Genomic DNA, 14,403 nt, shown 5'->3' with positions numbered 1-14,403 from the left:
TGATTTTTCACCCTTTTTTTACAAAATTTTTCTTCACCAAGGTGACGTCCATGTTGGTGTTGTAGATGTATATTGTGCGAGACTATGTAATTCTCACAAAACTAAATAGTATTTTACTATATTTGTAACAAGACTTTCTTGACGTGAGAAATTTACCTTTTAAAGATGCACTATGTAGTATAAAAAAATCAATCAGTAGAGAAAGATCTTCATTGACTGATTTTTTTATGCCTAAACAAACTAAATAAACAAACTCTTTATTTTCATGACTGAATAAACTTAGTTTGTATTAGTACCTCATTAATATTGTAAACAATTCTGATTCTGAGGGTGAATTTCCTCACCACAACTACATAGTGGCCCTTTAAATTGACAAATGTATGTGTGATTCATGGCACAATTCAAACAGGATACAAAAATGACATGTTTAATAAATTTTTTAATCTAAGTCTCATGGGGTGCACTGGAAGGGGTGGGACTTTGCCTCTTAATACAAACATAAAAAGAAAATGTAATGTACTTGAAACCTATCTTAAAGACACACCATCATCTCAAACAGACAGCAACAGCTGCTTTTTAATGACTCTTTACATTGTCTTTATGAGTTTTGTTCTAGCTGTTGATCAATAAAGCAGGCAGGAATCTTCCTTCTGCTAACGGTGTGGGCGGGTTGGAATCTTAATAAGTTGGTAAGGCATAACTTTTTCTTTGGCAACCTTTACTTCTCTTTTCTCTTGCTAGGCGTGATCCAGCACAATGCCTTTAGTGTCTCCTGCGGAGAGAAGGTGCCAGACAGAGGCCTTGAGCAAATCACTCACGCTCCTTTTGTGTTGCTCGGCGATAGTACATTCCTTCATTAGACTGAATCTCTTGACAGTGCGTCATGCTTTCACAGCTCCCGTGACAGCCGGTTAATGCACTGGTGTGAGGCTCCCACCTACACACTGCACATGCCTGACTAGCTGCTCAGTGCCATGGACATGTCAGGAACATATACAGTAAATATTTCCATATATTACGCATTGTTGTAACAGCTTGGTAAATAATACTGTGCAATGTCAAGAACTAATGTAAACACTGGCAAAGAAGGTAAGCAGAGGGGATGCAGGGGTGAGTCACAGAGTCTCTGTGGTTTTTTATCACATTTACATAAAATGTGTACGTTGAGCTGAACCATGACTTTTTACTTTATATGCAAAACAGAACACCAATTGTGGATTATCAAGATCCAAAGGAAAAATGTATAAATCATGACCATGCAGGGTGGTGGTTTTTAAGGCTGCACTCACTTGGATTCAGGTTGTGTTTAATTACAATTCACAGTTACGGTTTAGCAGTCCTCATTTGTCAAATTGTTGTAAAACTCATCACACAATCTGTTACGAGAACATGATTTTCCTGCAGGAAAGCAGCTGTTTGATTCAGAGCAATAAATGCGAGCGGCACAATGTTTGTTGAGTCTGCAGCCGGCCTCCTACAGTGCCGACGGAACCTGAGCCGAGATTGAAATCAAATCCACAAGGCCGTCAGAGATGTGATCCTGAGCATTTACATTTACATAAAGCAACAACCCTACAGGTGCTGAAAGACTGCCGCACCGTTTGCATTCATCGCGAGCTGTAAAATACATTTACAATGACAATGAGGAGACAAAGAGAAATCAATGTGCTGTAGAAAGCAAGTTCTCTCAGATGCTGATGGATAACAGGAATCTGCACCTTGTTTTCTACAGGTTCAGTGATGTATGGTGGGTCGACGACATAATGAAAATGTCCCTTTGGAAAAAGACAGTTACAAAAGGAGTCCTATGTGACTAAACTCACAAATACTTAAAAAAATATTAAAAATTAATGTCTGAAACATTCTGACCGTCATGGTTTGGGTTTTTTGGCTGTTTCTTGTTTTATTTTACAGATTATATCCTTGTGTGGCATGTTTTACTTTCCACTTCCTGTCTTTGTCTTTATCCCACCTTGTCCACCATTCTCCTGGATGCCTTTTTGTTTCCAACTTTTTTTTTGTATCGTCTTTAGCTTTGTTATTCAAGCTTGCTTTTTGTTTTTCAACCTGCCTGCCTCGGTTTGTCTTGCCTTTGGGTCCCTTGACACAACATATGCTGAAATGCATCTATAAAGAGGAGCAGCAGTGCCACGTAGAGACTGCCCAACAGGGATATCATCAACAGGACCAGTGAAGGCCTTTGACCTGACCAATCTACTGTATGTTCATGCAGAAGGGGCAATTTATTATTTCACCTGACATAAAGTTTGGGAAAACTCGAGAGACAGCTGGAAAAAGAATGGACAAAATCGAAGCAGCAGAGGTCAAGATACCCTTGACTTTTTGTTCCTACTGCGGGCTGAACTCCAAATACATCCAGCTGCACCCACAGCAAAAACATAAGGGAAGTTGAAGGAAGCTGAACTTCCAAATATGGTTTGTGCAGGGTTCATATGCCGATTAGGTCACAGAAGAGGCCAAAAACTACATTTCCATGTTCATAAATATTGTAGCCAAAGGTTATAAGTGGGGCCTACATTATAAAGATTATAAAATAATAATGGCAGGCTATGTAATCTGGACCAAGAGGGAAAACTGCAAAAACTGCAACTGCTGCCCAGAGAGACTCTGTTTTTGTACCTTTCACAATAAAACCCCAGGATGGTATACACTGCCAATCAGAGGGGGAACTTAAATTCACAGGCCGCTCAATAAAATTGCTTACAATATCAACATTTATGTAATATTTATATGTTTAGCAGTTAGGCTAACACATTTCATCATTTATTCTGACTCTTTCTTGTTAATAGTTATACCCATATTTATATTTATTTTGGCAATATTTTTTATTTAAATTGTATTTTTCATCTGCTTTGGTCCATCATCTTCCTCATCATCTCTTGTGTAATGTGTTTTGTAGGAGGCGTGGTTTATACAGTCTGCAAGGCTGCAGCTGGACCCCCCTCCCAAAACCACGGAATCCTACATTTCCCATGATGCAACTCACTCATTTCTTATCATCAGACCCTTCCAACCTGGTACAACATCTTTCAATCCTTACACCCCCAGTAAAAGCAGCTTTTATGTCATTAATTGAAGTCTCCTGGTCACATGACAACATCAGGGTCACTATTTGAGACTTGACTCAGAGGTTAAAAAGACATTTAAGCTGTTTTCAAAGGACAGGTAGCAAAATTGTGTAAAATTGGTTGAGTGAACCTTTAATTAACGCCATGATCGAATGTATCTCCTCCTAATTTTAGGTTGGGCATTTTTTACGATATTAAAACTCGAAAATAAGCCAATTCTAAAATTCCCATAAGTGAGCAGCTGTGGTTTAGTGAGAAGAGTAAAAACCACTGAGGGAGCCATTCACAGAGCAAACGGCGTAAACAGACAAAGAAAAGTATTAAAGTCATAAAAATTGATCTATAAAATCCAAACATGCACAAGAAAGCAAAGGCAATCAGAGATGGTAAGAGTCTGCTCATTCACACACCAACAGTAGATTATGAAGCTTTTCATGAATACAGCATGTGAGCGCGTCTGACAGCAGATTAGATCCGAGGACTTTAATGATGAATGAGTGAGCTGTAAACGAATCCCACTGATCAAGCACAGCAGTAAATTCAGAGCTTCTGTTTATAATCATCACACACTCTTGAAAAAAACTCCTATGTGCACATTGTTACATATTTCCTCATCATCATCAGCAGAAGAGGAACGCTGTCACATATGCTCAGAAAATGATCCCAATGCCAGATGATGCATCGTATCAATTTCAGATGGGCGCTCGGCTCATGCAGAAGGAAAAATAATTAAATCACAACCTTTAATAAAACATAAGAACAGCAATCATCCAGTATGAACCTCTATCTGCAGACCAGGAGGGAAATTACTATAAGAAGGGGGAAGTTATAGGAAGTCATGAGTAAGAATGTCTCAGTCTTAATTAGCCCCTCTGGGTTATTTTTTTTTTTTAGCATGATGTTTCCAACTGTATGACATTTCCCTCGCTCTAGCCAGTCACTGCATGCTGAGGTTCCAGTGACCCCAAAATGGCAGCTGTTTTTCTCCTCTGGTATGGCAAGCATGGCCGTGGCCTGCTACGCAAAGAGGCAGCTTAATTAGGCTTTTGTTCATCGAAATGATGAAATACCTTCCAGTACTTATCAGAGACAGTTCCACACAATGGTTACACTGAGACGGAAAACATCTGGTGATCTTCAGCTTCTTCGGGCATGCTGCAAATATTTTACATTGTAAGTGTGCAGCTAATTCACTAATTACTGTGACTTAATGTGCCAGGTCTCACTGTTGGGCACGCCGGAGCAACTATTAGAAAGTGGCAACAAACTGCAAACTTAACAGTATTTTGCAAATCAAGCAATACAACTCTCCTGCTATGTGTTTTGTCAACTTGAATATACAATATTTTTGTTCTTTTCCACTTTATTTATGTTCTGTTATATGAAATAACTGACGGAGCAACGTGTGAAATCAGTCTCGAGAACAGAAAATATACTGGGATTGTCTCAGAGAGACAGAGTACCGTACATTTAGCCAAAAACACTCATCTGAATATTGAGATGAGGTCAGTAAGTGTAGCTGCCAGATTCCCTGAAGCCTATTTTTTCATTCTTGTTGCTGTTATTGTTGTCTTGAAAAATATTTCTAGGGCGAGGATTGTTTTAAAATTTTGAAACCAGCAACAAAACATATTTCCATACTGATACCAAAACGATAGTTTTCTCAGTACTTGAGGATATTAAAGGTCAGTGTGTAGGATTCAGGGGCAGAAAGGGAAGATAATATTTATAACGTTTTAAACTTCCTTTCATTAGTATATAATCACAGTGAAACTGTAAGAATCATTGGATTTTTGTTACCGTAGAATAAGCCTTTTATATCAGGGGAGCATGTCCACCATGTTTCTACAGTAGCCCAGAATGGACAAATCAAACACTGGCTCCAGGGTATTTTTTTGCATTTTGTGTGTGAAGGAAGGAATAGTCGGATGGTTTCAATCTGTAACCACAATGCTAGATGCCACTAAATCCTACACACTGCTTGGACACGTTCATGCTTTCAGTACTTGACTGTTTCTGATATTAAAAGGACCAGCGTGTAGCATTTAGTGACATCAAGTGGTGAGGTTGCACAACCAACTGAATAGCCCTCCACTCACCCTTCCCTTTCCAAGTGCATAGCTTCCTCTTTTGATGTAAAAAGCTCCAGCATAAACTCATGAAAACATATATAAATATTATATCCCATTTCTGCAAATAGGGCCCCTTGGGGTACATTTTTGGTACCTACACACATTTTGGCCGTTACCCAAAAACCTATACGCGGCCCTGATGTCAACAGATAAATACCCAAACTACTTTAGGTTATGAAAATGTAAAATAAATGAAAATAACATAAAAATCACTGGATGTTTTCCCCCCTGATGGCCTCCCATACACTACAGCAGGAGGTGGGGAGAAACTGCAAGTGGAGGCAGGCTGCCAACATGTGAAATTACAACTATTGATCTCAGTGCTGGAGAATGCATTTCCACTGCGTTTGGATGCATTATTAAGGAGATACTGTTCGCAACAACAGGTGGAGCCGGGGCCGTATAGCATGCGGGATTGTGATAAGAGCTACTGGCAGCTGTTTGTATGAGATTAGTATCTCCAGTGTCACACATTGTTGTGCTGTCATGTCTCGCACAATGACTTTAACAACAAATAATCATTTCATCCAAACCCTATTATTATTTCATGCACACCCCGGCTAACAGCATTATAAATTCAACAGCTGTTACAGTGTTTTGTTTGTTTGTTTTTTTACATCACGGCATAACTCGATATGCTTACAGAGGAAAACGATCATTTGAGAGACTGGGAACGAGAGTTTGCTTTGAGGGGCTACTTGAGGAGGGGTTTTATGTCTGTGGGAGGAGAGGAAAGGACGGCGAGGATTGCAGGGAGGTGATGGGAAGTGGTTTCGGTGTGTTTCTGAGGAGCGCAGAGGAGTGAAGGCGTTTCTTCTTTAAGCATATGGCTCTGAGACTTGTTTGTGTGGGAAGCACAGAATAATGAATTCATAATGAGAGCTAGACTTTGGACATTTTGCAGCGCTACTTTGGTCCCACAGGGTAGGAGATGTCTAGGCTTCTCTGCCTGATTATACAGTACATACAGTGGGATAAAATGGTAAATATTGAAACTAACGTCCTCTGCGAGTAATTGGTAACGATGCGGTCTATTATGTGTAATTATGCAACCAGAATGAGTTTACCAGATGGCTGATATGGTGGAGAGAGAAAGTTGTTTACTCATATTTCTTGCTCTGGAAGTCAGGGTGCTCGAACAGGGCCGGAATGAATGGCTCCATGTTGCATAACATCTAATAAAGTTTCAGGTTTTTCTGTGTTTATATTTTGCCCAAGAGCAATGCAGCTAAAAGCATGACTCTGACTCTGTGCAGAGGTTACTGCTCTCCACATTCACTGTCTGGTTTCCTGTGAATGCTTCTGTCAGATTCCCCCTGAAAAAAACGACTTTGGTTATCTCTGCTTGGCTTCTCGGTGTCGACCTTGCACCCGTATTTTACTTCATCCCCCTTAACTCAAGATAAGCACGCCACCAGCGGCAACTGTTGCACAAATCTGAACAGTTACATCACCCAAAAAAACCCACTTTCTCGTATGAATTTACTGATACACCTGTAAGCTTCAGTTTGGTCCATCAACTTTGGATTACATCACTAAACCTCTCTCCCTTTTCATTCCTCTTAGATGTTGTCGCATCATTAAAATGGCCCGTAATCCGCAGGAGACGTTCAAGAGACAACAAGCAAACAAACAAGTTATGTCATGTATTATCACAGTCTTTACATTGCATAAAGATTACTGCGTCACGCATTGACTGCTCAAAATGAAAAAAGGCTGTTATGCAACAAAACATAAGAGAGACAACAACTTTGATAGGGGCAAAGCTTGATTTTCTACACTTAAACAATAAACAACTTTACTTTGTTTATATGTGGCGGACCCTGCCACCTTTCTAGCTTCAAACTGTGTTCTGGGACCTTATTTTCCTCTGAGAACAGCTTGTTTATTCACTTATGGGGAAAATAAATAGCTCTAAGTGTGAATTATCACCTCATTAATATTGTAAATATTAAAATTCTGAGTTTCACACTGCCCCTTTAAGATGAATAAATGCAATATTTGAGAGCAGGATTTAGTTTAAATCCCTCAAATGCACCATTTAGTTGCTTAATCATTCCAACCCACTGATAAAACCTCTACAGCACCACAGTATATTGCACCGGCTCTTATTATGCTCTCAGGTTTTGCAGCGTGGAAATGAAGCTCTTCCTCCTGACAACAATTTAATCAGCCCTTCAGTAGCCTGTAAAAAGGCACCTGCAGCGATGAACCATTTAGCACCAGATACCATGTAGATGATAGTAATTGTTCCATGACCTATCTAACCTCCCCCGTCTAATATCCTTTTGGCACATGCACACTTTTGTCTCTCCTGCCGTGTACGTCTCCCTCTGTTCATCCCTCAGAAGAGATCAATTTTAATCTGAGAGCCGATATGTTTTCATTACTTATTCAGAATGTTTTCATTTTATTTCCAGCATTGACTGAATAAATAAGAGCCGAGTGGGCAACGAAAAATAATAAAATTGTCCTGCCTGAATAATAGATAGGGTAAATTGCTTGGGGACAGATTATCATTTGAGAAACTGAATTATTGAGATGATTATGGCGGTGAGGTGGCGAGCAGATCGCCACATCGCATCCAGAGAGTGTGTGTGTCTGTGTTTGTGTGTCACTACTTGGTCTTGAAATCTTTACTTTGTAGATTACAGCTTCCCACACAGTTACCCAGCTGAAACCAAGCATCCCAAATGTGTCGCCGTTGAATGTCTGTGATAATCTGAAGGATGAAGCGTTCCTTTATGTGTTGACAAAATGTTCCTACTTCTTAAGCTAAACAAACAAATTTAAACCCTCTTGGATTAGCTGCTGAAAATGCATTGTCACAAAGCTACAGCAGGCTGTTTCTCTGACACCATGAGAAGCTGATTTTTGGAGATACATGGGTCTTACAGGACAACGCTACAAACGTGATGATCATCTTATTGGTCCTGTATTGCTGTAGATAAAAAAACTGTATATAAAATATTTAAAATAAGTTCAACCATAAACTGCTTCTTAAAGCTGTAGCTGTCCAAAAACATCAGTACTTTAATGTTGTCAGTTCATTTGTGACTAAGATTCACAAACACTTAAAGTAAATTATTTGTAAGAAAAGTTGAATTTTGGGTCTCGTTCCCAACTTGTTAAATACTGACGCTTTTGGATCGTAGGACGGGTCGACCACCATCCCAGTGTGTTTTCTTTAGGACCTTTAAGTGAGGTTTTGAATGCAGGACTTCTACTTGTAGTGGAGTGTATTTACAGTGTGGTATTGCAGCTTTCACTTAAAGGTAAAGTTCACCTAAATACGAAAATTCAGTCAATATCTGTTCGTAGGGTGAAGTTTCATAGTCCACAAAACATTTCTGGAGCTTCACAGTCAAAACAGAGTTGCAGCGTTCTCCTTAACATCTGAAGTAGACAGGGACTTGTTTTAAAACGTAAAAAAACCCATTCAAAAACAAATTAAAATGGCTGCTTGTCCATCTTAATCGAAGTCCCCAGAAGCCTCGAGAGTCCCAACTGATTTGAAAAATCATCATTTACACCCTCGACTAGCGGCCGAGCTTGCACTTCAGACGGAGCGCGAGCTAACACTTTTAGCTCAGCAGCTACATTGAAGATTTTGGCTTCAAAAAGAATAAAAATCACACTTTTTAAACGATATTCTGGATCTCAGGGCTTGTAGAAACTTGGATTACAGTGGCCAATCAGTATGGAGCCTTTTTGTTTTCTTTTTCAGTTGTTTTTTTTTACATTTTAAAACAAGTCCCCATCTACTTCAGTTGTTTAAGAAAATGCTTCAACTCTGTTTTGGCTGTGAAGCTCCAGATATAATATGTGGGCTTTCGAAACTTCACCTGACTTTCAATCGGAATTGGGGTGAGGAGATAATGACTGAATTTTCATGTTGGCTGAAAATACCCTTTAAGTAAGGTTTTGAATGCCCGACTTTTACTTGTAGTGGGGTGTTTTCACAGTTTGGTTGAGGGGGTATGGACTAACCTGTGCGTTTAGCTAAAAAATAATCTACACCTTTTACATTTAGAGTTATCAAACAAAAACATTGAGATAAAGAGTGGAACAATATGATCACATATTCAAACAAAGTGAAGCCACGGTGAGCAGCAGCATGTGCGGTGGAGCCGCTGCTCTGCGCTCTGTGATGATGTGATGAGCTCGGATCTGTCCTTGGTGCTGAATCTGCGGGGACTCTGCCGACCACAAAGTGCTGCAACTTCTGATCTGCATCCACCTACTGTGTGTGCGTGAGAGTGTGTGTGTGTGTGAGAGAGAGAATGTGTGTGTGTGCCGCGTGTGTGTGACTTTTTCGTGCGCGCAAAACAAAACAAACACAGCTGGCTCTCCTGGCACTCCGCCGCGCAAGCAACCCCTCTCTTCGCTGCCTACAAATGCGCGTTTTCCAGATGAATAATACACGGCGAGAAATGACAAATAGTCGACGTGATGAAAGATTAAACATGTGGGAGCCTGAGAGCAAAATGGGTTTCATCTCTTGAATGTGACGCTGCTTTCGGGAGCCGATTAAACGGGGACGGCGCGATTCCCTCCCCTCCTCTGCTCGTGATGCAGTGAAGCAGCTCTGCGCAGAACCGGGCTCGCTGTATAAAAACGGCTGCACCTCCACAGACGGATTACAACAACAAGGAGGGGGACACGGGCGCGAAGTCACTGCGGCTCATCAACCCAGAAGTCAACCACAACCCAGCACAGACATGCAGGTCGCCAGGAAGGGAATCTGTTGGAGACTTTTTCTATTTTCCTGCCTGCTTTTGGAAAGTTCCTGTCAAGACTTTGGCGGGCAGACGCAGTTCATTTGCACGTCCGTGCCCAAGGATATGGACATTTGCGCGGCCACCTTGCAGAACAGCGTGCCGGGCGAGGACCTGAAGACCACCGTCATGCAGCTGCGGGAGACGGTCTTGCAGCAGAAAGAGACCATCATGAACCAAAAAGAGACTATCAGGGAACTGACCTCAAAGTTGGCTCGCTGTGAGAGCCAGAGCGGCGCAGAGCCCGGGGACGCGCGGCCCGGGGGCCGGAGGAAAGAAGCGGGGACCAAAAACACAATGGGGGATGTATCGAGGGGCCCCGCTGACACTTTGACGCAACTATCACAGACTTTACAGTCACTGAAGCAGAGATTAGAAAACCTGGAGGTAGGCTGCTGCTGCTGCTGCTGCTGCTGGATGGTTTTACTTTGGGTGACCCTGCGCAAAGCTCTGTCCACCAAATTACAACCACTTGTGTTGATTTTTTTGTCATATCATATTTAAATAATCACATTTGTGAGCACACACGAGAAAATAACATAAATATGAAGTCAATTTCCGTTCTCCACATGAATCTTAACGCTTCTTTTCCCACCCCCTGACAGCAATTCAGCAGAAGTAACAACTCGGTGCAGGCGAACAGCCTCAAAGACCTGCTCCAAAGTAAAATCGACGACTTGGAGAAGCAGGTGTTGTCCCGAGTGAACAGCATCGAGGAGGGGAAGCCCGGGCTGCGCAACGAGACGGAGCAGCGTGGGAGAGTGGAGTCCACCCTCACGTCTCTCCACCAGAGGATCACCGACCTGGAGAAAGGTAGCGCGCAAAAAAAAAAAGAAAAAAGTGAAAGGAGATCACGCAGGGAGGGTGTGGTGGAAGGATCGAGGAGTGATTACTATCAGTCAGGTGGAGATATCAGATCGCAGTGAGGGAGGAACATGAAAAAAATAACTATTCTTTGCGCATCCAATTTGGCATCATAAGCCTTTTATGACCTCAGCACTCGATTTAATGTTTTACTCATCCTCTCAAAGCTGGAGCAGCCCGCTGTACGGGGCAGTTTCCTGCTCTAATTCATGCAGATTAAACCATTTCAAACACGCAGTGAACGACCCATCCCTGCGTCTGCTCCCTGAGCCATTTGAGAAGTTAAAAAAAACGCACGGCGCGCTCTCGGTTCGGGCCCCCTCAGAGAGAGAAAAGAAAGAAAACTAGATATGTGTAGCGAGGAGGGGGGCGAAAACAAGATTGACAACGCCACTACTCCTGTGATAGACTTATCACGCGAGATTAAAGCAAATCTGGAGCGTCACGGTTGTGGATTTGTTGTGTAACGTATAAGTCCGACGTAAATCCTCCGGATGTGTGCGTTTGGGAGCGATGCATATGAAACATTAAATGAGTCTGCCCTCTGAAGCCAAGTGTTTTCCGTTTTCTTCCACACAGGTCAGAGAGAAAACAGGCCTCTGGATAAATTCCAGCTCACGTTCCCGCTGAGAACCAACTACATGTACGCAAAAGTGAAGAAGAGCCTGCCGGAGATGTACGCGCTCACCGTGTGCATGTGGCTCAAATCCAACGCCTCCCCTGGAGTGGGCACTCCTTTCTCCTACGCTGTTCCTGGTCAAGCCAACGAGCTGGTGCTCATAGAGTGGGGGAACAACCCCATGGAGATACTGATAAATGACAAGGTATGTCTCATACACACACACAGATGGGAAATGTCAAGTGTTCTGGGGGGTGAACTGCAGCAAACACTCACGTTTTCTTTCTTCTTCTAGGTTGCAAAGCTGCCTTTCCTCATCAACGACGGGAAGTGGCATCATATCTGCGTAACCTGGACGACTCGGGATGGTGTTTGGGAAGCCTTCCAAGATGGAGTCAAGAGGGGGAGTGGAGAGAATCTGGCTCCCTATCACCCCATCAAACCACAGGGCCTGCTGATCCTCGGGCAAGAGCAGGTAAACACCAACACTGACTGCTTCAGATGGTTTTAAGATCCATGAAGGCAAAGAATGAACCACATTCAGAGAGACATGACAGGATGTTGAGGCAGAGGAGTCTTTAAAGCAACACTTTTGCAGAGAGATAGTTGATTGTTGTCTTTTCATCCATCCTCTGCAATCACATTAGCCAGTGGCGGGGTACGCCATCAAAATCGAATACCAAAATTGGGCCTTTGGCGTTGGACCCGAACCATTCACCAAAAGTGTTGGTGTTTGACAATCTGGCAATGAGACTCAACAATCAACTATTTTTCTCCATGACTACTTCAAAAGTTACATAGTGTTGCTTTAAAAATCACTAAACATCAGCCAGCAAGGTGGAAAAGTAAACTTTCCATCTCGTTGTGCCATAAAAAAGATCAGTTTTCAGTTTTCAGATGCATCCTCACTCTAATTAATGTAATAGATTCAATGAGGTGATTCGATCTTTAACCGGGTCTCATAAAGATCCATGCCCCTCACTCAATTTAATAAGTAAAAAAAAAAAACAATCTGACAACCCACAGAGGCAATTTTGCTCCTCCATGAAGCAGCCCCAGGCCAAAAAAATCACATCACCCTTGATTAAATCTATTTGTCTTCACCACAGGACACGCTCGGAGGAGGGTTCGACGCCACACAAGCTTTCGTCGGAGACCTGGCGAACTTCCACATCTGGGATCGTAAACTTTCAGTGGGGGAGATTTACAATCTAGCGACGTGCAGCAGCAAAGCCCAAGTGGGCAACGTGTTCGCGTGGATGGAGACGAGCCTTGATATTTACGGAGGTGCCTCGAAGTGGACATTCGAAGCCTGTCGCCAGCTCAACTGAACTGTACCGCAGGGGAAGAGGTCAATGTTGAAGCCACTCCGTTTGTCCCAGCATCGGTAAACCAATTTGAACGATCAGGAGGCGATTATTTCAGTGAATAGCATCTGGATTTGTTATAGATATTTGAAAACATCATTTGTGGACACTTGATAGATTTTTACCAGATTCTCATGTGGGGGGACAGGTCACTGGAAATGGACACTTTGGCGTCCTGTGGCGGTCGAATAGATGCTGCTGCTCCGGACAGAAGAGGATGTTCTTCAAAAGTGACAGGCCAGGATCAACAGTACAGTAGAAGGTCATGTAGTTTTTAGCGAAACAGATGTCACCGCAATCCAACGAAATTGACTGAACTTCTTCAAATGTCTTTTCTGTCTCGACTGCCAGGGATTTTTCACTGTGAAAAAGGACAAGGTGGACTTCTTTAAAAAGGAATGTTTTCTCCAAGAGGTTATGAAATAGACGTCATTGTTTCTCTCTCACTATTCTTTCTCTGCCACCACCTGCTTGACGTGATTTTGTGTAAAGAATGACGTATTTATTGCCAACATTCGAGCCTGAGTGCCTTGGGCTGTTGAAAAAAGAAATCTCAGCACATTCATTATGATTTGCAGAGTGTTTTTTTTTCTTTTGTTGGTTTATTTTTCTTGTAAATTAATTTCAAAAGAGGTGTTTCTTGTAACACTCTGGATGAGGTGGGATCAGATTGTTTATTGTAAAATGCAATTCATCGATGGCAATGACGCATTTTGCAGATGTTTGTACTTCAGTGGGAATGTTCTCTGTACAGTAACAGCATGTCTTAACTTCTGTAAATGCTGCGTCAGCATCTATGATCTTTGCTTTTACTATCCTACTTTTGGGTTGAGATTTTATACTGTATTGTTATATGCTTAAAGCATGGCAACACTGACAGATTAAAAAAAAGTTCTAGTTTTTGTAATAAATTGTGATACTTGAATCATAAGCAGGTGTAAACACATTTATTTAGCACACCTGACATGTTGCACACTCTTTACGACATACAGATCTAATGACGTGGTGTCGAACAGACACCTGAGGCTACAATTAAATATAGTATGCTTAGTAAGTGTGCTAATCAGAGCATTACATATACTGTAGCTGCTACAATCAATGTTTTTATATAAATAATGGATCAGGTGATTACTTGCATTTGAATGGGGTCAGTGGTAATGATGACCCTACAGAGAATCAACATCCAACTCTGCGGTTTCACTCAGGTCTGCAAAGTTTTTTAGCACTTTAGGACTTGTTTTGGTTTTACGGCCCACAACTTCACTGTTTTGTTTCTCACTGCTCTTATCAGTGTCGTTATAAAAATAAAGGCCTACTGTGCGCTACCTGCCCTGCACCAAATAGCAGACAGGCAATGTTAGCGAGTAGCTGGTGAACATAGTTTACCATGTAGCAGCTAACAAGCCACATTTTCTCCTCAGGTCTTGGTAGAGATGGATGTATAATAGCCAATTGGTTGGCTAGTGCCCCCTTTCCCTGAGTTGCAAATGCATAACATGCTTCTCAGTAATGATTACTGTATGCATAATATGCTTTAATCTGATATTAAACATT

At 41.9% G+C, this 14,403-nt stretch overlaps 1 protein-coding gene across 1 annotated transcript; it reads left to right on the top strand.

Moving 5' to 3' along the window:
* Positions 1–9,757: 9,757 nt before the first annotated feature.
* Positions 9,758–13,780, top strand: nptx1l (neuronal pentraxin 1 like). Its single transcript, XM_084370955.1, has 5 exons — positions 9,758–10,386; positions 10,605–10,812; positions 11,443–11,687; positions 11,778–11,957; positions 12,592–13,780. The coding sequence occupies exons 1-5, from the start codon at positions 9,943–9,945 to the stop codon at positions 12,811–12,813; spliced, it is 1,299 nt and encodes a 432-aa protein (XP_084227081.1). The 5' UTR covers positions 9,758–9,942; the 3' UTR covers positions 12,814–13,780.
* Positions 13,781–14,403: the final 623 nt, after the last annotated feature.

This window comes from Pagrus pagrus (genome assembly GCF_965226575.1).
Source record: "Pagrus pagrus genome assembly, chromosome: 13".
Taxonomy (NCBI): Eukaryota; Metazoa; Chordata; class Actinopteri; order Spariformes; family Sparidae; genus Pagrus; species Pagrus pagrus.
The sequence above is the reverse complement of the archived record's forward strand: the minus strand, read 5'-3'. Positions and strand labels throughout refer to the sequence as shown.